Source organism: Polyodon spathula, chromosome 3, assembly GCF_017654505.1.
Source record: "Polyodon spathula isolate WHYD16114869_AA chromosome 3, ASM1765450v1, whole genome shotgun sequence".
NCBI classification, from domain to species: Eukaryota; Metazoa; Chordata; class Actinopteri; order Acipenseriformes; family Polyodontidae; genus Polyodon; species Polyodon spathula.
In genome coordinates, this window is record NC_054536.1 from 85,632,950 (window position 1) to 85,658,245 (window position 25,296).

Genomic DNA, 25,296 nt, shown 5'->3' on the forward strand with positions numbered 1-25,296 from the left:
TATGGACGGTTGGCAAGAAAGAAGCCATTACTCAAAAAGCCTCATCTTAAAGCACATATGGAGTTTGCGAAAAAAAAGCAACAAAAAAAAAACATGTAGATGATACTGCAGGCGTGTGGTAAAAGGTTTTGTTGTCAGATGAGACAAAAATTGAACTTTTCAGTCTAAATTCCAAGCGTTACGTCTGGAGCAAGCCCAACACTGCACATCACCCAGTCAACACCATCCCAACTGTCAAGCATGGTGGTGGCAGCATTATGTTATGGAGATGCTTCTCTTCTGCAGGGACTGGGAGGTTTGTCAAGTTAGAGGGGAGAATGGATGGTGCAGACTACAGATGAATCCTTCAGGAAAACCTGTTCGAGTCAGTCAAGACTCTGAAACTGAGGAGGAAATTTCAGCAGGACAATGACCCGATGCACAAATCCAAAGCCACACTGAAGTGGCTGAAGAAGAGAATGAATGTTCTTGAGTGGCCCAGTCAAAGTCCTGGCTTGAATCCAATCGGAAATTTATGGAGAGACTTGAAGATTGCAGTCCATCGACGATCCCCAACAAACTTACCAGAGCTGGAGCAATTTTCCTGTGAGGAATGGGCAAAAATTTCACCATCCTACTGTACAAAGCTAGTAGAGACTGATCCAAAAAGACTCATTAATTACTGCAAAAGTTGCTTCTACCAAGTACTGACTTAAGGGGCTGAATACTTATGCAACCAGTAAATTTAATTTTGTACATTTTCTTTGCAAGTTTTGCTGACATTTAACCCCATATAACATTATTTAGTTTAACCACTATAGCTTTGAGTAAAAAAAGTTTGTTTGAAAAACTGTGCATAAATTATTTGTAATTCAACAAAATGTGATATTATTGGTAGGAGTTGAATACTTCTGCAAACCACTGAACCTGGTGTTTTATGTCTAGCCTTTACATAGTAAAAATTAATATTGGTTAATGGTGAGAATTTTAGTTGCAGAAGATCATTGAAGTCACATAATCTGCTTACTGTTTTTGATTGCTAGTTTGCTGAGGTTAACGAAGGTTACTACCATTTATTTTGTACTTTTACTAGTGCCAGATACTTCAGTCTATTGCTATTGCTGGAGAATTAAAAAGAATAATTTGTCGTAGGAGATAGAATATAGGCCTTAATATGTTATAATTGTTTTTTTACATTTGTATTTTTTAACACTTAATGCAATTTGAGTGTACTCTAGTCATATCAATGATAAAGAGTGCACAATAGTTTTTTTTTTTTTATTTGGTACATTGCTGTTTAATTCTTTAATGCAGGTGTTCTTCAGTAAGGATGAAACATTGCACTGTCACATTGTTTTAACCAGATTTTGCACTTGTTTTACTTCATGTTTATAGGCCGCTACATCATGACATGTCTCTCACTTTATGCTCCAGGGGTGGTTTGTTTTTTTGTTCACACAAAACTTCTACACCCCCTGAGACCGCAGATGGATTTGTATGTGGAATGTTGCATGCAGTGAAATCTGGCACTGATGGTCTGATTTTGGAAAAAATGCAACTCTGGGGTATAGAAAAGCTGTTCTAAAAAAGCTATGTTTCGTAAGTTTTGCTTCGAGTTTGTCTGAGACACTGACAGCACATGAAGTAATTGTCATATCACTCAAGGTTAGTTTTTACATGGTGCAGTTACTGTCATTTTTGTAAAATACTCATTTATATTAATATGACCAAATCTATGTTGAAAATCAAGTGCATTTTACGTGTGTTTGTGTTTATTCTAATTCAATTTTGACCAACTTAATCTTCTGAACTTTTGTCTTTTATAAACTTTCGGTTTCCGTTCAAGTATGAAATGTAACCATTACTGAATGGATATTTACCTCCTGAAGACCCGAAACCTGAAAGTTGTATACTAAAGCTGCTCAGTGAGCCTGTGACACAGTCGTGGCTCCGCCCCTGAGGGCACAAAAGGACTGTGCTCACAGATCAGTGCAGTTTTTCTTTTCAAGACTGACCTGATCCGAGGTCTTCTTCAGACAGGTACATTGCTGCTTCTATCTGTATTTATTTCCTATTTATTGTGTTCGTACACAAATTATTTGTGATATTTAAACTCATCGCTGTAGTAGTTTTTACTAATTACACATATTGTGTGCACTACAGCCTGTTATTTATTTTATTTTAGCAGACACCTTTATCCAAGGCTTCTTACAGAGGCTATTGCGTGTTACATTCCGCAGCGGCCTTGTGCTAAAGTCACTGGCCCGGTTCCGACATGGTACCGTACCTGTACCGACCCAGTGCTGAAGTCACTTAAATGACAATTCCAGCCCCCTACTGACTGGTGCTCAGGTCGTCAGTCCGGTAAGAAACCGGTTCCGCTCGGGTCGTTGCCAGCCTGGTCAATATCTAAAAGCAGACCAGGGCAGCACCTGTACAACTGTATCTGTACACTGCAATGCTAGCTCCTTGCATCATGCCAGGGTTCTATCCCTGTTAGAAATGTAAGGCCGGTCTGCCTATTGAGGAAAGCACTGCAGGTGCTCTCACTGCCTGGGGCCAGAGCACGCCAAGGAGGCAGGCTAATCATAGCTTTTGCAAGTTTTGTGCCCCTTTCTCCAATTGCACGCTTGAGAAAAGGCTTCCTGTACCTCTAAGCAGCGCTCTGCATCCCTTACTCCTGCTCAGCTCTCTTCCTGATCACCCTCTCTTAGAGAGGTGGCTGTGTCCTCACTCCATAGCTCTGTGCCCAGGGGAGAGCAGGAAGCGAACCATCTTCACGGTTTTCCTCATCCTCCTCAAGTTCTGCCTCTGCTTCCCCTCTCATGCGGAAAAGGAAGAAGGGTCACCATTCAAGGCGATTGGTAGATTGGGAGCAGATGTAAAAGCTCTGGGCAGCTGTTTCCCACGTTTGGCGCCATCTGCCCTGTCTGTTCCCTTGCCGAAGTGAGATGGTGGCCTCAGACAGGTCAACCTGTATCTGAGTCGAAACCTGTTCAAGATGTTGACAATGCGACGGCCAGACGACCACAGTGGACCTCAAAGACGTCTATTTCCACATCCCCATAAAACCAGCACACCGGAAGTACCTGCGGTTCGCCATTCAGGGAACCACATACGAGTTCCATGTCTTGCCATTTAGCCTCTCTAACTTCTTGAAGTCGGTGATAGAAGCTATTTTGGCTCCTTTGAGACTCAGTCAGAGTACTCAACTATCTGGCAGGCAACAGATACCTGTAGCGAACGAGTCATACAGGACTGTGACTTGCCACTACATAGACAGTGATTTATTTTTTTATTGTACAAAGGCACCTGTTACACATTTTTTTGTGAACCAAATAAATGGTTATTGAACTCTTGGTTGTTCAGTTAGCTTCAACAGCTACAAAAGGCCTAAGTAATCTCAGTACTGTTAATAACTCATCAAAATGTGTCTTTGGCCACTTTGTTTAGGCTATTGAGAAGATGCAACAATGGATATGTAGAGAATACTGCATGGGGTAGTGTGTGATATGAGAATTTATTGTACACCCGAGGGGTGCAATGTTATATAAACCCAAGGGCAAAGTCAGAGGGGTTTATCCAAGCATCCCACCCTGAGGGTGGGCATTCAGTCCTCATTTATCACACACTACTCCATGCAGTATTTTTTTATAATCTCTAGTTAGCAATTTTGTTCCTGCCAGAGTTCTAAAGTTTGATCTGAACTAGGAGTTATAACGTGGCTGCAACCAAAGCGAACAGTTTAAACTTATAACTTTAAAATAGTGAGTTTTCTTTAGTTTTCAGGGAATCAAGTGTTGTGGAACTGCATTGTTCTTCTTTGCTTTGATAATTCTGCTGTTTTTTTGTGGTCAGGTTTCCATGGCAAGTCTTTTTTTTTCTCCTTGGATATTTTTTTTCATTAAATAATGTTTTACATATAATGGATTTTAGTAGCTTTTGCAAATGAACAGATGTCCGAACAAATATCTAAATCTCGAACGAATATTCAAACATAAAAATTCAATGTTCGTCTCAGGACTGCTTACAGATTGGTAAGTCATTTTCAGTATTTTTCATAATTTCCGTTCTCACATTTATTCAGAGACGCATGATTGGAGAGGAGCAATTCAGTTACAAAAAAGGAAAAGGAACTTAGTAAGGACCATAAGGTTGATAGGGAATTACTAAACGTCATTGTTTACATGTCATTTCTTAGAAATGTCTTCTGTAACACCAACATAGTGCATGATGGCGTGGTACCTGTTGAAAAATAGTTTGTAGGGATAATAGACACAGCTGATTAGCAGAAGTTTAACATTTGGAAAATCTATTTGTTTCAAGACTGATTAATTACATTTTCCAGTAGCCAACAAATCCCCTGGGTTTCAAGAGACGTGTAGCTTAAGGTCTTGTGAAGCTGTACTCGGCTGACTAAGCGTAAAGCTTTATAATCCAGATGCTTGATTCAGCAACACTAACAGTTTCGTCAATAATCACTTAACACAGAAAGAAAGAAAGCAGGAGCTGACATATTGTGAAGTTTATACTTTAGTGGATTAATATGTTGAAACTGAGCTTTACACCCGAAACTTGGGGCCCTTAGACAATATGTTAATAATATGTCAAGCCATAATGGTTGCTTCCCCTAATCGCAGTGCTACAGTCCTTCTCATGTCTCAAATAATATATTCTCCAATCTCTCATACTTTTCCTACAACATTGGAAGGTGCTCTTTCTATTAACCTGTTTTGTTTAGTTTATCACAGTTCTACTCGTCAGGTCATATGTGATGCCTGTTTGCAAAATATACAGGCAAGTCACTCCTAGGAGGTCTGTGTGCCTCCCTAGGATTTTTCTTCCCTCCTCTAATATATATATATATATATAAAATCCCATATTCTTGTCCTCATAGCTAGTTAGGCACTGTGTCCATTATTTTAAAATGTAGTATCATATTCCTTAGTCAGGACTGCATATGAGCTGGCCAACTTGCCCACTTCAGAAAGCTGACTGCCCATTCTTTCAGGGACATGGCAACTTTGTGGGCTTTGGAACTAGAGTATTAAGGGCGGCTGCAGGGTCGACCCTTGCAACACAGACATAGAGGTGAGTTTCTCCCTCAAATCTTTAGCCCTAGCTACTTGCTACTGGGGTTTCTAATGGTAACGCACAAGGCAGCCTCTCTGCTTAGCCTTATAGCACTGCAGTCGTTCTGCAATATTACAATTGCAACAGCTTGGTTATACTCATCCATTTGGTAATGGTTTCATTTTGTACTTAAAATGGAACATTAGGTTATTATCATAAGCCTGGTTCCCTGATATAGAAATTTAACCATTAACCTTCAAAGTCTCTGCATCAATGATTACAGCAGGGTTGAAGGAAAAATGACTGATCTGTGTGTGCAGTCGTTTTATGCACTAGTGCAGCTTATTCAGGTTTTGGGGTCTTTAGGAGGTAAACACCCATTAGGTAATGGTTACATTTCTATTGCAGGGAACCAGGGTTATGATAAACATTTTGTCTTGTCTGCTGGGATGCATTTCATGCAAGTGTTTTGCAATTTGCTGCTGTGGTGTAAGACAGACCTACCTTGGTGCAGTAAACAAACATTTTCAGACACAATCTTTACAAAACAAGAGAAATGGCAACATCAAAGGCACAAGGACTTATTTTCTGAATAATACATATGTGTTTTTTGTGTTTGTGGATCAGATGCACGAGACAAGTCAGATGTTAGGGTTAGGTTGCCATGGTTGCCAACTTGCAAGCTTTGAAGCCACTGTGAATAGCTCCATCTTGCACCACATGATCAGGGTCCCTGGGCCGAATAATTTGAATGCATTTTTTGTTCTTTTTTTCTTTTCTTTTTTTTTGCACATTTTTAAATGTTTATTTTTTTTTGGTTGTTTTTGGTTCCTTTTGTATATATGGCCATGATTTATTTATTTATTCAATTAAAAAAAAAAAAAAAAATCCATGTTCCCTACATGTCTCAGACTTAGAGTTAAGCACACATCTAACAACAGTAAAAAAGAAACAGGCAAAAATAGTTCAGACCCTAAGGCAGTGGAGCACAACTTGTGTTAGTGTAACTGTAGCATAATATATGCATATTTGCCTCAAGTTACATTTTAATGGAATCTTTCTACCTGGGATTCTGACAAAGTTTCTGCCCTTTTCTGCTTAATCCAGCTCAGTAATCTTCTTTTGTTCTAAGTTAGTCCTCTTTGGCCTGGCTTGTGTTCATTTTGAATCAGTTGTTTGAAAGCAGTATCAACGGAAATTAAAACTGTTAATCTTTCTTCTGTGTTGGATAATTAGCCAGATAGGCTATTCTGTAGTATTTTTCAGTCTGAAAAAGATTTCAGACAGGTCAGGTTTGAATTGCTTCTGAAAATACAATCAAACTTATAACAGTGCGTCTAAGTTTCTTAAGAGTAGAAAAAAAAGGTGTATTTTATCTTCGAAAACACTTAATAAAAATAATAGTAAAACTTGCATGAAACTAAATCAAGTATAGAAATATTTTGTCTAGTGTCTTCATCTGTGTTCTGTACTGATGTCCAGATTCCTATTTTACTGCTTGCATTGCATTGATCCTCCACAGCTGTCACACTGGGTTGCAAATTCATATGAATTCCAACAGATTCCAGTAGACTTGAGGTCATATACAGTAATAAACTTGATACTATATTTTCAAAGTGTTTGTTCCAATATTTAATGAACTGTTATTTTTTTAAAGTGGTAAAACCCCTGTTCATTTTACAGAACGTGAAGCAGACAATAAGTTATTCGGGGCAAATTTTCTTTACATTATATATCCTATGGTAATTGAGGTATATATTGTTAGTATCATGAAGCAAGGCCAAAAGCTTGAATAATAAGTGTGTTTTATACAGTCACAGACAAAAACATTGGCACTTTACACTTATACCATAATGCAAGGTAGCAGATTAGGACAAGCATTTAGTAAACTTTAACCACTTTTTGATAAATCAAAAAGCAAAATACACAATTTCTAGTAATTTAACAAATAATCTTTATCAAATTGCAAACTAACTTATTTAAAGTACTTGTTCATGACAAAAGTATTGGCACCTTGCTTTAGTATTGTGTCCTCCATTGGCTTTTATTGTGGCTTTCAGACATTTTATGATCATTCTTAACCAGTATGTTGCATCTTGTTGGTGAAATGTTGGTCCATTCTGTCTTGCACATTTCCTTCAGCTCAGACAGATTGGATACACAATGCTTGGCTACAGCTTTTTTCAGATCAGTCCAAAGCATTGGATTGAGATCTGGTGATTGTGAAGGCCATTCCAGAACTTTTGTAATTACCATGTCCCTTTCCCTCATCTCCACAAATGCAGTTCATTTTTTTGGTTGTAAACTTTCATTTTGGTTTTACCGAAAATCGACTAGATTTCAAAAACAGCTGAAAGAGTTGATAAAAAAAAAAAAAAAATGAACCGATCATAACTGATTTGCATCCCTACATTGGATGAAGGTCTGTATGTGCAAAATTGTAAATGAAACATGCAATTTTTGGTAACTAAGTGGTGTTACATTCAGAATATAATATACACTTTTTAGAACCAGGGCAGCGTGTTGTATACAAAGTATATGGTATTTGAGAACAGTTTGTTATACAGGGGATGTTAAATTAAACTGCTCAGTCATTTATAAACTGTCCAATTAATGTGGCTTTATTGCATCTTGTGAAAAGATGCTTAAATCCTTTGAAGATTACACATTGACATAGTGTAGTTAAAAAAAAAAAAAAGTGACTTATAGTTGAGGTATAGAACTTAATTATACTGTCATTTAAAAAGTGGCGGGGTTCTGAAAAAAATATATAGTGTTGTATGTCTCCATGTGTTGCTACAACTGTTTAAGTAATGTACCAATAATTTCTCTTTTCATTGTTAACATCCTGACAACATTCTACACTTATAACTTTAAAGTCTGTTTCAAAGCTCTTTCCAAATGGCTGCTCTAGTGCACTGGGGTTTGAAATCTGTCCTCTAAATCAGTGCAGAAAGAGTGATTTAAAAAACAAAAAAAACAAACATAACAAGAAGTGCTCTGGCTTTTCTGTTCCGAACCACATTATGGATTGTTATTGCCATGTTACCTGTTTGACAATGTGGGCAACAATCCTTACACTATCAGTGCACTAGAGTGACCATTTTGAAAATATCTTTGAAACAGTGTAAAAAGTTGTCAGGATTTTAACAATGAAATGATTACAAGTAGCTTATTTAAACAGTTGTAGCAACACCTGGGGATGTATAATGCTATATTTTTGGAACCCCGGTACTTAATCTTCAAAGCAGGGTTTTAAAGGTGAAATGAAAACGTTGCACACTTCAAGTAAAACATTTTAACAAAGTATTTCAATGTATTTTTAAATCAACTAGCTTGACTTGGGAAATCTTAAAAGATAATATTTAGTCACAATGAATTTGCCTTTCTTGTTTCAATATATCACTGTGTTCTATTGTAAAGGGAGCTTTATTCCATTATGTTAAATTAGATTCTTAAATAAAGAACAGTGGGATCTTCTGACATGGCCCCCGGTGGGATTGTTTCAGAGATGCTGGTTAATTGAAAGAAGCTTTGCTGAGACCCTCTATGAAAACCAATGTATTTATTTGTTATATGTGAATCCAGACACATTTTTATTATATTTATGGAAGTTGTAAATTGAGTTTGGCTATAGCGTGTCTCACTAGACTCTTATTGTCCACAGCATATTACTCCAGACAGCTACATTCCCTGCCTTTCTGATCTCTGCAAAGCCCTCTGGGAAGTTATGCTCAGCTACCATCGAACTATGGAGTGGCATGAGGAGCATGACAATGAAGAAACTGTGCCAGCCTCAGGTAAGCAATGCTGTCAACTGAAGACACTGTGTTATTAAATTGGTTAATAGAATTTAGGGTTTAAAACGCAAAACGTGTACAGCATATGCGTACATTTACGAAATGACACAAAAAAGATTGTATTTTATTTGTATAGGTAACAAACGTTTTTAAAATGCACAATCAAAAGTTTAAAAAAAGAACAAAGTGTTTTATACTAAGTCTGCATTATAATAAACATCTATTGTTCTCTCAGATTTACAGTGTACAGTCTGACACTAATAAGGCAAAAGAGAGAGAAGAGAGTTGAGGGAAGAAAATGTAGTTGAGGTCTCAGTGGACTTCATCACCCAGAGCACACTAGGAGTAAAAGAGAAAAAACAAACAAACAAAAAAAAAAAAACAGTAAGCAAATCCTGGTGTTTATTTAGATTAGGCTTGTATTTCATAAGACCAAGAAAGATGGACTGATTTGTCATTTAGATTTGATGTGCTTGCCTGCCAGTCTTTCGATTGTGTGATTCTTATAAGGAGTACTGCATATTAATACCCAGTACATCTTAATCTATATGTTTTGGTTGTAATCATTCAGTTATATTCATTGATCCATTGAAAGAATATCAGTGGACCACTGTTGTTCAAGAGCTTTTGTGCCATTTCCAATGGGGACCAACATCTTGAAAGAAGATCAAAGCAGTCAACACCCCTGTGATATCAGCAGTGCATCAGTAGAGGATTTTATTATAGGGTAACCTGAGCCACATACTAAGATTCCACTTGAGAGTATTAATTGTCCATAGGGGATCTGAGAAGTCTAGCTATAAACTAGACTTAAAATGACTAAATTAAGAAAAAAAAAAGTGCTTGCACTTTGTACAGGGGAAGACAGGTTTTAGGGTCGAGAAAGTTTTTTGTTGGGGCAAGAAATCTGACTTCTACAGGAGATACAGAATAGTTGAAAATCACAGTGTGTTAATTTGAAAGGTTAAATATTGTGAAAAAACATATTTTTTTAAAATCCCGTATCAGTCAGCTCTCTATTCCTTGTGACATTAATTTTCTACTTTTATATAGAATCTGTTTTCTAGAGGTCTGTGAGAGAATTGGGGGGGGGGGGGGGGGGGGGGGGGGGGGGGATTTCACTTGGCTGACTAAACTAAAAGCTTTTGTGCAGTGTTTCAATGCCAAATCCACCATCTCACTCAAGACCTTGGTGATAGTAAACTGGCCTCTTTTCAATCTGCCCGCACCTCAATTTAATGTTTTACCCTTTGAGAAACTAATTTATAGTCTGTAAACAGGGGAACTTTCAGTTGTCTGGTTAAAAAAAACAAAAAAAAAACTGATTTCTCTGCTTGCTTTCATCAGCTTTGTACTCTTTGTACACTGTTTTAAGTGACATCTTTTAATCTTTGATACCATTCTTACAGATATATTTTCTTTTTCATACGTGTTGTTCAATGACCAAAGAAGTAAAACAGAAACAATTTTCTTTAAAATATGTGAAATATGGCACGGAAACTCATATATATATATATATTTTTTTTTTAATCTAGTGTTGTACCAGATTTGTAACAGTTATAATGTTATTACACACCGGCATTCTGTATAATTCACCATTGCCTTTCAATTCGAAGATGGCCACCAAAACATTGTTATGGGATAAACTCCTACTTATTGGTAGGTGTCACTGAGTTCTTTCTATCAACGCTGCCGATAGGCTGTCTTCCCTCGGTGACTCCCTCGGTCCCGCCTCCCATTGTACTTAACCGTCACGCAGGGGAGAGTCTCTCTCTTTCGCTTCTCATGATTGGTACAGTAAGACACCTCTGTGTTGTACTCGTTGCATCTGTGCACTCAGTACTCGGTGCAAGTGGTAGCCCGGTGCACGTAGTGCACATCATACCCGATGCTGCTCGGTGCACACGGTGCTCGGTGCAAGCAGTACACGCGGTGCATATTACACCAGTGTTGCACAGTACACGTGGTGCGCACTGTGCGCATGATGCTCGGTGCACGCGGTGCGCACGATATTTATTGTTGCACGGTACTCTGTGCACGCAGTACTTATGCTCCTTAGACCCGGTGCTACACGATACTTGGTGCCCATGGTGCTCGGTGTTCAGTGCGCACGGTGGTTTCTACCCCGCACTATGACGGGCACGGCTGACTTCCATGCCTGTGAGGCCTGTGGGACCAATATTCCGCAGGAGGACAGTACACAGCATGTGCGCCCGGTGTCTAGGCCCCGATCACACCGCCTCAGCCCTGAAAGTCTTCTGTGACATCTGCGCGGCTTTTCAGCCCCACATGCTCACGAACCGCCAGGAGAGAGTCGCACGAGACTGACTCCCCGAGCTCAACCCTTCCCAGCTTTCCCCAAATTTTATCGAGGAGGTGCTTTCCTTTTGGAACCACCCAGCCACAGCACCGGCGCAATTGATACATGGTTCTCCTCTGGCCTCGCTAGGGGGTGCAGAGATGCTGGGCCTGGCTGGGTTTCCCCCTGTGGACTCCACCATCACAGCCTTGGTTAAGGATCCGCTGGTGGGAGGTATGCCCAAGGACTCTGTGTGCCTGAACTTGCAGTGCAGGGTTACGGAGACACGCATCTGGAGAACTTACGTGGCGGAAGCCCAAAATACCTGCTTAGCGGAATACAAGCCTGGCATCCTGATCTGGACAAAGGTGGCGCACTTTCTTTTTTTTAAATTTTTTTTAAATTACAAAGCATTTTCAAAACTGATTTGCTGGTAGGGTGGGACCATCAAATCAGGTGCTAGTTAACATGAGCAGGAGAAGAGGAGCACGGCCATTGCTTGTCTGTGGCAGAAATACTGCAAATAGCAAGGGTTCGATGCAGTTTTCTTGATAAACTTAAATAATGTTGTTAATTATGTGTGTTACAAAAATGTAATTATTGAATCGATTATCCAGTATTTATATCAGTGTATATAATGAGGAATGGAATCGATTGAAAAATCGATTTTTGATTTAATCGTGGCAGTGCAGCAGCATGATTTATTTTGTGTTACCAGAAGGCTAAAGTACACAAAAAGGACACTAGGTATATAGGTGATGTCCATCATTGTTGAAGGACTTTGGCTGCAGTCTAGAAGATGGCATTTATGAAGCTTTCCCTTAGTTATCTCATAGTTATCTCTGCTTCCTACAATATCTCAGAAGGTGTCGTGGGCAGATGAGAAGTGTCACATGTTCTGCAGTATTGATCTTACAATGTCTTATCTACATTTGAAGCTCATACAAGCTTAGCAGTTCATACAGTTTTTTTGTTCTTTTTTTGTTGAACTGCAAACTAAAATAGTAGTTTATCTTCCCATTGACATGTTTTTCAGGGTTGTAAGAGTTCAGTAAATCGTAAGAAAGAGAACTGACTTTGTTTCATTCAACCACTATTGTTTCTGTAAGTTTTCAGACCAATTATTACATGAAACATCCCTGATACAGTCACTACTTATTAGCTGCATATGAGTGTTTTAGCTTAAGAAGCATTAGAGCTAAACATCTTTCAGTGACAGTAAGATCATGGCAGGGAAAAGCAACTTAAAATGTTCTGTGTTCGTTAGAGATAGCAACAGATAAACGTACAAGATTTTAGACTTTAATGATCCATCAATTATAATAGTTACAATTCAGTTTAAATTATAGAAGTAATATTTTAAATAAAGAAAGAAAAGATCAATTATATTTTTTGATAGATGTAATAATGTACTTTAGATTTTAAGAGGGGGGAAAAAAGCTATTTTAGAGAGAAGTCTAGATATTGTTTTTTTTTTTCATAAATATTTTTTTTTTTTCTTCTTTTGAGGTTCAAGATTAAAACCAACTGCATAAACAGGCCCAGGGAGAAGTGATGACAAGCATGTTTTGATAGAATGAGATGGCAACCCATATAGTATTTCTAAAAATACAGCTGTATGAGGAACATTTTGTAATAATATTCCACTGGTTCCTTCCAACCTCCACATAAATACATATTAACTCTTTTATACTGTTACTGTAATGTACAGTAACAGTATGAGGAACATTTTGTAATAATATTCCACATAAACATGTTAACTTTTTTTTATACTGTTACTGTTATCTCCATTTTTTTATGTACCTCATATTGGAGAACAAAAAATTTACCAAACCAGGCTAAGCGTAGTTATTCAGTTTCAAGCTGACTGTCAAATTAAGAAGCCTCTTTAATCCAAAGATTTATTGAAGTATTTTAAATTCCCCAGTTGGTAGCTAGAACTTGATTTGTTTTTTGAGATTCATGCAAAGGGTGAAGTCGAAAATATATTATGTTACACTATAGTTAGTTAAAAGTGGAAAGTTAATTTCTTCCTTGTAAAAGTAGGGACCAAAAAAAAGTCAGTTATAATAGATCTTATCTCTTCTAGACAGTTTTGCCTGTAGAAAATCTTGGATTACCCTGCCAATGGTAATGTTAAGAACATAAGAACATAAGAAAGTTTACAAACGAGAGGAGGCCATTCGGCCCATCTTGCTCGTTTGGTTGTTAGTAGCTTATTGATCCCAAAATCTCATCAAGCAGCTTCTTGAAGGATCCCAGGGTGTCAGCTTCAACAACATTACTGGGGAGTTGATTCCAGACCCTCACAATTCTCTGTGTAAAAAAGTGTCTCCTATTTTCTGTTCTGAATGTCCCTTTTTCTAAACTCCATTTGTGACCCCTGGTCCTTGTTTCTTTTTTCAGGCTGAAAAAGTCCCTTGGGTCGACACTGTCAATACCTTTTAGAATTTTGAATGCTTGAATTAGGTCGCCACGTAGTCTTCTTTGTTCAAGACTGAACAGATTCAATTCTTTTAGCCTGTCTGCATATGACATGCCTTTTAAGCCTGGAATAATTCTGGTCGCTCTTCTTTGCACTCTTTCTAGAGCAGCAATATCTTTTTTATAGCGAGGTGACCAGAACTGAACACAATATTCAAGATGAGGTCTTACTAGTGCATTGTACAGTTTTAACATTACTTCCCTTGATTTAAATTCAACACTTTTCACAATGTATCCGAGCATCTTGTTAGCCTTTTTTATAGCTTCCCCACATTGCCTAGATGAAGACATTTCTGAGTCAACAAAAACTCCTAGGTCTTTTTCATAGATTCCTTCTCCAATTTCAATATCTCCCATATGATATTTATAATGTACATTTTTATTTCCTGCGTGCAGTACCTTACACTTTTCTCTATTAAATGTCATTTGCCATGTGTCTGCCCAGTTCTGAATCTTGTCTAGATCATTTTGAATGACCTTTGCTGCTGCAACAGTGTTTGCCACTCCTCCTACATTTGTGTCGTCTGCAAATTTAACAAGTTTGCTTACTATACCAGAATCTAAATCATGTTAGGTTGTTCAAGACATAAAACGTATCGCCACACATAGGCGCGTACTATTACATCATATTGCTGTTAACAGAAGGACAGGGAAAAATGTCAGATCACACTGAGGGTCAAGACAGCATTGATCGATTTTGCCAGGAAAATCCTACGACAAAGGATTATCAGCAAAAGAGAGAGTAAAAGATTTTCCTGGACAGGTATTTGACATCGACTTGTTTTGGTCATCGACAGCTGACCATCTTCCTAATTTGAAAGCATAGTTTTCAGATACATAAATGCAGTAACAAATACAGCTGATGTTGAGCGCAGCAACTTGCTGTATAATCTTGTCCTGTCCGATTGGAGGCGTTCTCTTTCGGAAGACAAACTGAAAGAGCTGGTGTTCCTTTATTTCAGTCTTGGAATTTTTTTTTTTTTTTTTAAACTTACTCAGCTAGTATTCTGATATCCAGTGTAAGAGAAGAACCCAATACAGCTGCACAATAATTGTGTTTTGCATAATTTAGATTTTTTTTTCTGTGCATAATTCCCTGGGGTATACAAGATTAGTGATAACTGGGATCTTTTCTACTGAAAGTTGTACTATCCCAGTATTTTGTGCTGTACAGTGAGAACGTTTTATTACTAAAAAGAAATATAATGTGAATGTTCATGATTTATCAGGTGGTTTAACTACTGCCATTGTCAGTTAGTCAATGGAAAAACTCTACAAAATAATACAGCAGATAATGTTTTTTTTTTTCTTTTACAGCAAGTTGCTTCATAGTGTCATTTGATTTTTTTTTAAATTGCTCTTACTGTCCTGTGATGTTCACAATCATTCTGAGTGATTTTTAGTTGTGTTTCTCTAGTATTGACATTCTTCTCACTCTGCCTTTACCTAGCTTTGAGCTTGAAAACAGAACAAGCTCAAAGAAATTAAAATGATGTTTGAAGATCCTTACTCTTTAAGATGTTTGATTGCGTATTGACAGTAATGGAGTATGTTATAGCTGGATTTAATGCTAAATTAAGTTGCATATTGCTTTGGAATGCACCATTGTTTGCAGCCAGTACTTCCCAAACTGCTCCAGCTGAATTTATATCATTCAAGCCTTAAGATATTGTTGTGAATCACTGAGAATAGGTTTTAGCCTCAATTCTTTCATTGTAAAAATGTGAATTGATATGTCAAGTTAATAACACCTTTGTATTTGCCACATATGAGTAATTCTTAGCATATTGTGTGCATTATTTTTCAAAGCGGCATTAAACCGTGGCTTGCAAAAGTATGTATCACCATCATTATACACCAGAATGCGGTAGCCTAAAGCCTTTGGTGATATTGTGGATCCTCCTTTGCAGAAAGATGTAGGTACAGTACTGGAATTTGTCCAATACTAGGTCTTCAACCTCATTTTACAACTTCATGTTACAGAGTCACTTAATTATATGGCACATTAGATTGAATGTCCAATGTCTTGATTTTTTCAAACAGGATTTAGCACTTGCTTACATAACCTAAAGTTCTGCCAAGCTTGACAGAGCAGGCAATCCATCTCCTTCATGGACACCTAGATGATAATTACTCATGTTTTTTGGGGTTTTTTATTTCAATAATGGTTGTCTCTTCCTATTTAGATGATATTAACACAAAGGTGCAAAAATAACTGAAGCGATAAACAGTCCCAGGAAATGAGCTTTTCGACAACAACAACAACATAATTAAACTATGGCAAATGAAAGCAGAGATTGACTTTGTGGAAGGGCTTGTTTTTCATATGTTTTTTTTTTTTTTTTTTTTTTTAGATGGCAGCAGCACGGTTGGCATGGAGGAGTCCAACTTTGATCGCAGCTATGTGAAAAAGAAACTGGAGCATGGCCTAACCCGCATCTGGCAGGTCTGGTTATCTATGAGTTAAAGTAATATTATTTCAGGGTTTAGGTAAAAAAAAAAAAAAAAAAAAGCTCAACCTAACCTTCAGCTGCCAATGTTGTAAAAATTATTTTATATATACCACTGCAAAATTATCAGTTTCTCTGGTTTTACTATTTATAGGGTAAAATGAACATTTTTGTTTTATTCTATAAACTACTGACAACATTTCTCCCAAATTCCAAATAAAAATATTGTCATTTAGAGCATTTATTTGCAGAAAATGACAACTGGTCAAAATAACAAAAAAAGATGCAGTGTTGTCAGACCTTGAATAATGCAAAGAAAATAAGTTCATATTCATTTTTAAACAACACAATACTAATGTTTTAACTTAGGAAGAGTTCTGAAATCAATATTTGGTGGAATAACCCTGATTTTCAAGCACAGCTTTCATGTGTCTTGTCATGCTCTAGTACAAGGTTGTCCTGGAAGTAAACTTGCTTCCTTCTGCTCTGACAATGTTCCCCAACTCTGAGGATTGGTTTTTCCAGCAGGACAATGCTCCATGCCACACAGCCAGGTCAGTCAAGGTGTGGATAGAGGACCACCAGATCAAGACCCTGTCATGGCCAGCCCAATCTCCAGCCTGAAGCCCATTGAAAACCTCTGGAATGTGATCAAGAGGAGGATGGATGGTCACTAGCCATCAAACAAAGCATAGCTGCTTGAATTTTTGCGCCAGGAGTGGCATAAAGTCACCCAACATCAATGTGAAAGACTGGTGGAGAGCATGCCAAGACACATGAAAGCTGTGCTTGAAAATCAGGGTTATTCCACCAAATATTGATTTCTGAACTCTTCCTAAGTTAAAACATTAGTATGGTTTTGTTTAAAAATGAATCTGAACTTATTTTCTTTGCATTATTCGAGGTCTGACAACACTGCATCTTTTTTTGTTATTTTGACCAGTTGTCATTTTCTGCAAATAAATGCTCTAAATGACATATGTATATGTAAGTGTGTGTGTGTGTGTATATATATACACTTATGATTGTGCCATCTTGTCATGCCAACTTTTAGTGATAGTTTTAAAGAATATGGCTGCTGTTTAACTGCAATAAAACAATGCAAAGCTGTTTTTATTATTTATTTATGTGTTATGTTCTTTTTACTTACTTCAGCTAAAGAAGTTGGTAAGATAATAAGTGTAATAATTTTTTTTTATTCTAATTCAGCATCAGTGTCTCCCCAAGCAAGCAAGCAGGCATTTGTCATGCTTACTTGTTCTGCTTTCTTTGCAGCAATGTTAAGTGTAAGCAAGGTCTATACTGCTTTGTAATTAAGTGTGCTTTTATTGCTACAGTAACACTGTTGTTTTTTTTTTTTTTTTTATGTTCACAGGATGTTCAATTAAAAGCCAAAGCCTATTTGCTTGGAACGGATATGTCCAACTTTAAGTATGATGACTTCATATTTGTACTGGATATTATCAGCAGGTATTAACTTGTTGCTCATTAACACTAATTGCTGCTAAGCTTTACAGAAATAATTTCCTAAATGCCTTTGGACAGGCATCAGTGGTTCCATTCAATCCTACCACACAAAGGGGTATTAATCACTATTGTGTGTCCATTAATTACCGGTCACTCTATGACCAATAGCTCTTTTGCAACCTATTTTTTTTTTTTTTTCAGGTCAACATTTGCTGGACTGTTTTCATGAAGGATTTTCTAATTAAGGGAACTGAATTAAAGTTCAAATATGGGCACATTAAGAACACATGGGGTGTGAGAGAATTCTGTGGGGATTAATTAGAAACTTGAACTGTTCTAATGTTATTTTTGTTTTCATACAACAGGCTGATGCAAGTCGGAGAGGAGTTTTGTGGCAGCAAGTCGGAGGTTTTGCAAGAGTCTATTAAAAAGCAAAGTGTGAACTATTTCAAAAACTATCACAGGTGAGACCCCCCTAACCTCCAGCATTGCGTGTCTGCCCAGATCTCAGAGGGCATGGAATGATTTATACAGTTCATTTTCAAGATTAAAATTGAATGCAAATGTGACAATATACCCACGTCGTTTCTTTTAATGAGCTACAGAACAATGGGACTTGCATTGCATAGGGATTTTAGTCATAGTTGATCTTTCAAAAGATTTTAATATTAAAGATATGCAATACAAGAACGGTATGCGTGAGGAATACTGATTCCTTTACTTAAACTGTTTCAAGTGATGTGCATAAATTATGTCCTTGCTGTAAATTGCATTATACCTATACTGTGTCAGGGCTGTATATTTAGCATGTGACTAATTTGGGATATAGTTTATGGGGGTGTAATAATACACACCTACCAAAACAAATGTGGATGTCGTAGATTCACGAGGGAGTCAGTCAGTCCTTATACCTGTAATTGCTTTTAGATTCGGTTACTCCTACAAAAGGACATGTTTAAGACTGTATTTGCACATGGAACAACGTATTGTGCATTTATAGGATCTCTAGCTCTGTTATTCACATTTATCCAGATTCTAAAAAAATATAAACCCGATGGATTTTCTCATGATTCTCTTGTGCCATTGCCTTTTCTGAAGATTTAAAAAAATAAAAATAAAAATTCTATGTATGTTCAAAATTTACTTAGACAATCTTTAACAATAAACAAATGGAATGAACATACCTATGGTGAAGTATGCACCATATAATAGATTATTGTGTATTGTTTGTATCAATATACTAGGTTTACTTACAGTAGTTATAAGACTGTGTTCCTCTTTTAATGTTGCACAAGAGAATCGTTATCGGTTAGGTAGATGCCGCCCTAGGGCCACTTCAGTGGAAGAGGATGCTTGACTATATCCTACACGGTCGCAAAATAAATATCTCATAGTTGCATGTGTTTACTGTTGCACGAGGTGTGTTGAAAAAGTCCTTCAATGTAAGGAATAACATAGGCTGCTCACTACAGGGCTAAGATTTGTAAATCTCCATTCAGCATGAGCTGACAACACAACTCAATCTGTGTGAAGATTCAGTAGTTCAGTGGTTGTGGCCCTGTTGTCACTCTACAGTCAGGAAGGCTGTTACACTAACAAACCAAAATATTATGTTCTGTCAATAGGATGTATAGATGTAGATATCATATGCAAATTGTGATTCATTTTCACCCCATTTTGAACAGTTACTTGTGATGGTAAACTATTTATTAAAGGGTGCCAGTCTATTTACTGTATTTCCATATTTGTATACTGTAATTGTCTTGATGAACCAAGATGATTTGACCTTTACAAAATGCATTCTTTCAAAATGCTATTTTTTTATAATTGCAACAGAAAGAGCAATACAATTATGTAAAATATAGAAACTAACAAATCGCAGCTTATGCAATTATGGAAGGAGACAACAGTTCAAAGTATAATTTCACCAGATTATTTGCTTTTATTGTCTTTTCAGACATTTGTATGATTCACATAAAATTCAGCATACAATTTCTTTGACAAATAACTGTCATGCACTTTGCTTTTACAGTCTATTCTAAAAATGGATTGTTAGTCAAAAACTCACATCCCCACATTTCAGCCTGTAGATAGGTACTTTAGAGGTTGTCTAATGAATGATGCACGTCAGAGAAATCAACCTTAATACAACATCTATAGACATTGAAGTATCTTAGTGTGAATTTGTCTTTTTCTAACCCTTCACCCATGCATTGTTTTTTTTAGCAGTGATGGAACAGAAGATGATAAAGTTTACTTTGTAACACCTTGTGCTGCATCATAGAATCTGAAAGATTGATTTAGGAACTGCAGATTTATTTGTTCTTTCTGCCATCTCTTTTAAACAAGCTGTCTGAACAAATTTATGGAAAGTTTTAAATGATTTTCATATGGTTGAAAAGTCTCCTTCAAAAGCAAAAGACAGGAACGCAGGTGAAAGGAATGCTGTAGATTTACTTGAAACGGTGAGGCCTTGGAGGGCTGAGTTAAAAGTTATTTTTACTTACTGCTTTTCTAATCTTTGCTAAAATTTTGGTCAAAAACTGAGCAGCCAGGCTCCCGAGTGGAACGTGCATAACAAATACTGAAAATAATCATGTTGTACCTCAATTATTCCCTTAGGAAAATTCTAATGTTTAAAATGTGTGGAATCTTAAATACAGCCTAAAGGATGAAGAAAACCTTTACATTCATGTCTAGAAAGTGACTGATTTGTTGACCAGTCTGTCCGTCGTGGGGGGGTCATGTCTCTTCTGATATCTGTTCCCTCAGATAAAGCTAAAATAATCTACTCATTAGCCACTCGCCATTAATTTAATTTGGTCTATTTATTAAACCAGGAAGATTAATAATATTTTAGGTAAATGGAATTGCTTTCTATATTATTACCAATTATCTACAGTATTTTCATAAGGAAATGTCACAGATCATTGAAATATTTTCCCTGTATCTTTGCAACTTGTGCTCAGTAGGATCCAAAATAAACTGCTTAGAGCCTGGAGCATGCTTCACACACTCTCTCTTCTGTTTAGAGCCTGGAGCATGCTTCGAGGCTGTCACACTCTCTTCTGTTTAGAGCCTGGAGCATGCTTCGAAGCTGTCACACTCTCTTCTGTTTAGAGCCTGGAGCATGCTTCACACACTCTTCTGTTTAGAGCCTGGAGCATGCTTCAAAGTTGTCATACTCTTCTGTTTAGAGCCTGTAGCATGCTTTGAAGCTGTCACACTCTTTTCTTCCTATAATCTGACATTTATTAGCATTTGTACAGCTGTGGTAACAGCATTTTACTTGTATACAATACTATAAACATATCAAAATATTTGTCTTAATTGTAGAATATTAATAATAAATATATAAATAAAATGCAAGATTATTTAATCTGCTGCACATTTTGAATGTTGGCAGCTGGGATATGCCTTTCCTTTTGGGCAGTGATTTGTTGGTCAGGAAAATTATCCCGCAAGATAACTGGTGATCCAGACTAGTTATGACATGTTTGCTATGAACACCACTGTTACAAGACCTTTTACAAACTCAGCACCCTCTTTCAAACAGAGTAAAGAGATTCTGGCAGGATCTCCATTCCACTGAGGATGGAATAAACTGTCTGTCTGAAGAGGTTTTGGAGTCACTGATCTTGTGTCTGCTAGAAAATGATGAAGTGAAAATGTGGCTCAGCATTAGTTACGTCACCATAGCTACTATTTTATATTTGATTGAAAATCCTGTTATCGCATAGGTAATCCGTATAAATGGAATAAAACATTCATATGTTGTGACATGATAGCGTTGCGGGCCCAGGTGGTATCGGCAGGCAAGGAGACTCAGAGACAAGGAAACTGCAGTTAAAGCGCTACTGCGCCGTTTTATAAACAAAAGTAAATCAAAAAGTTGAACCAAACACTGCTCACAGAGCAAAATAAAAGGTTTAACAAAAACAAGTCACGAACACAATAATCAGAAACAAAAATAACCAGCTCAAGGGCCAAAACAAAAGTTTTAAACAAAACTGTTCAGGCTGGGCAGGGCCTTCACTGAATCTTCTCCAAAAACACAGAGTAACAAAACCTTTTCACTTCCAAACTCCCTCCACCAAACAAAGGATTTTCCCCTTTTTTTTATAGCATGTGGCTGGAGCCAAATTATCAATTATTCAATTAGCTCCAGCCACATTCTCACATGTATTTTGGCAGGGATAGGAAATTAACCCCATCCCTGCCAACCACCACCAAATCACCACACAACAATATTATAATTTACAGACAGGGTCCAGTCCTGCCACACATGTACTTTAAAAATATGTTACATAAAACAGTAATCATGTTTTTATCATTTAAGTAAAAATACATGTTTATGTACATGTGCTTGATGCTGCTTGCAGTACTCATACAGTAGCATTAGATGATAATATTGTTATTTCTGTTGTCGATTTATTGGCTGAATAAATAAAGTATATAACATTTCTTGTAATGTGTCTTGTTATTGCTTAACATGTTTACAAAAAAAAAAAAAACTAATGTTTTCCACTTCTCCGCTGTTGCAGTTTCACATTCCAGACACTGATTGGATGTTAAACCCCAGTTGGGATCTTCTATTCAGCTCTTGATGTTTTTTTTTTTTTGTTTGTTTGTTTTTTTTTAACCCAAAAAGTAGGGTTGCAACCTTTATAAAATAATGATTAATTAATACTTACACTGTATGACTTGCAACTTTGTTTGCACAATGCAGGGTACCCCGATGTATCTTCATAACATTTATTCCCCTGATCCCACCCTAGTCTGTTGAAAATAAATGCTAATTTTCTGCAAAACGTAACATAGCTCAAGAAAATACTTCAGACTGGGTGAAGATCATTTTGCAAACTATAGATAAACAAGAGGTTTATCTGTTTTTTTAATCTTTTTTTTTGTTGTCTTTCTAAAACCCGTTTCTTAGACACCGTTTGCCTCTGTGCTGTGACGTTTCAACTGTGGTTTGTTTATTTTTTTAAAGGGGCGGTGCTTTAGCCAACTCAGTGCTCAGTTTTCAAAATAAAAATGATTAGTATTGGCGTATATTTTATGTTTCATACCTGTTCTACCATAACACTCTTACATCTTGTATACTAAGTATTCAGTGCGTATTTTATTGAGTGAATATTGCCGCTATAGCCAGGTGCTCCCCTGGTGCTTTTATTATACCTTGCTACAGTGCACGTCGGCGACGTCATTGATAAAAAGGTTCAGAACAACCTTCGAATTCTGGCTGGCGAACGAACCTTTGAACACAGCCCTAGGCCCTTGTTACTAATTTCCACTTCCATACTTCAGTGGTATAATGTATTTCGCAAAGACTGTAAATGCTGCAGGATCACAGTAATGGAGTGTTACTTACGATTGCTTTACCATTTCTCCTTGTCGGCAGTATTGAAGTTAACTTTCTCGCATAATTTTAGATTCAGTTATGCATTTGTTATTTGGTTGACAGCTCCAAAACCAAATGCCTATCAACAACTCAAGCAAAAATGGGTGATTATCACTCACACAACTGCTTTGTCTTCCAAATACTGAACCCTGTAGCTTTCCTGTAGGGAACTGTGAGTTTGCTTGTGGTATTTAGAAAAAAAAAGAAAAGAAACTAGCTTGAGAGGAACTAAATTATTAATATTTATAATTTAGGTGAAGTATTAAGTATATGGTTGGGTCAATGTTATTGGATCACTAATTACTGTTAATTATAGACAAACAGGCAATGCTGACTTCAGTCTGCTATATTTATTGTTGTCCCTTTAGAACACGCCTCGAGGAGCTAAGAATGTTCTTAGAAAATGAAACCTGGGAACTTTGCCCTGTCAAGTCGAACTTCAGCATTGTGCAGTTGCATGTAAGTAGAAACTATGACTCATTTTATAATACGCAATCTGTAATGAAAAACACCAGGATTTTGTGAACATATGAATAACATTTGAAACAAACGTCATATTTTGTATGTCTAATAATTGAAAAGGTTAAACTCATATTTTGAAAGCCACTTCCGAGTGTTTTCTTTTTTCAATTTGAAAGGACTGATGGTTTACATTTGTACCAAAAGTGTTACTACTAATTATCCTAGGCATGCAAAGAATGTCCAGTACAGCCTTGGGAATTCAAAGAATAATTTTTGTTCTGTGTGGGCTGGAAAGAAATATATTAACCGTGCCTATTGCTAATGATTCCATCCTTGTAAGTTAATGAATACAATAACCTGTCTTTATTTATTTATTTATTTATTTACTTACTTACTTACTGGTAGCACTCTGAATATTTGGAAGGATGCAATGGGTTGCATTACAAAACAGACACACCCTTGGAAATTAGATGCACTGTATAGCTGGTGAAATAAATGCATTTGAAAATTTGAAAGAAAAAAAAAATGATTGTGACAAAAAATATTCGTACTGGGGGATCCAGTAAAACCACTGCAGGATGCGCCCTATAGTCTGGACGACGCCAGTTAAGCCCAGGCTCTTCCTTTTTCGACCGAGGGCCAAGCGCCACCCTGGAGGAGTGAGGGCTAGGTCGACCCCTGTGGTCTCGCCGGTCGCCTCCGGGCTTGCCTGTAAGCTGCCCAGGGCTGTGTTGCTCTAGGTGGCTGTAAGGTGAGTCTGCAGTGTGTAAAAAAGCGTGCGGCTAACTGCACACACTTTGGAGGACAGTGTTCATCAGCGCAGGGGTGGTAGTGGTGAGCTGAGCTAAAAAAAAATAATAATTGGACACTACTAAATTGGGGAGAAAATAACAAAAAACTAATTGGCAAATACTTTTTTTTTTTTTAATTTAGTATTTTATTTTGTAGGTATTCTATGTTTCAAATGTCTGTCTGTCATCCCACTGAACACATTTTGTATTGTGTGTTTCTATTTCTGCTCTTTTATAAAAGTTCCTCCTGAATTCTTGTTATTTATATGAACCATCTTGTTTTGGAGTTGCCAACCACCTTGTTTTGGAGTTTCCATGGTGGAATTTCCATGTATCTTATTTCAGGGAGAAGGGATTACTCAAAGAGTGTTCTTACTTGGCATTAAATGAATTAAATATTATAGCTATCTTAGCTAATATGTTTTTCTTGTTTAGTTTATCATATCCTAGTGACTTTTAAAACCACCCCGGTGTTCTCAAAAGGGCCTCAGTGGATGGAAGAAGTACCATGCTATTTCTTACTGATGTATTTCTTGTAATCAACAGGAGTGTTGCAAGAGGACCCTCAGGTACCTTCTGTACTTAGAGTGAAAGCCTTTCTAAGAGGTCTGTTAGTGGCATAGTTTTTCAAAAAACAGAAAGTGATATACAAAGTGATTCTAAACAACAATAAGAAGAATAATACATTAGTTAAGATAACTGCAATATTTTCGGTCTGTTCTAAGTTGCTGTATAAATAAGAAGGTGGGAATTGTAGTTAGAAGGGATCAGAAGTTTGATGTGCTTGCAAAGGCTTAGTTGTGTTTACTGTCAAAGTAAGTTCTAATGTCACAGAAGTGCATCTAGTCTGCGGTACCACCTGCGTGCTGAACATGTTTTCACTTCTCAAAATACACTCTAGTAGTTCCTCTGCTACACGACAACAGCTTTACAACAACCAATGAAACCAGTCAGTTTTGGCAGAGTACTCTTAGAAATTCAGGATCGCTGCAAACACATGAGTCAAGCTAAGTATGATATTACTCTAAGCAGTGCTGCTGGATAGCTACCAACTGCAGCCCCGTTAGCATTGTAGCTGTGTTTTATT

At 37.1% G+C, this 25,296-nt stretch overlaps 1 protein-coding gene across 2 annotated transcripts in view; it reads left to right on the forward strand.

Moving 5' to 3' along the window:
* LOC121313550 (syndetin) overlaps window positions 1-25,296 on the forward strand; it is a 146,176-nt gene that overhangs the window by 55,856 nt on the left and 65,024 nt on the right. For both annotated transcript variants that reach the window (XM_041246230.1, XM_041246231.1), the window contains exons 13-17: window positions 8,720-8,852; window positions 15,990-16,081; window positions 17,461-17,555; window positions 17,918-18,016; window positions 23,325-23,415. In XM_041246230.1, the coding sequence (XP_041102164.1) occupies window positions 8,720-8,852; window positions 15,990-16,081; window positions 17,461-17,555; window positions 17,918-18,016; window positions 23,325-23,415 (510 nt within the window). The remainder of the gene's footprint in view (window positions 1-8,719; window positions 8,853-15,989; window positions 16,082-17,460; window positions 17,556-17,917; window positions 18,017-23,324; window positions 23,416-25,296) is intronic.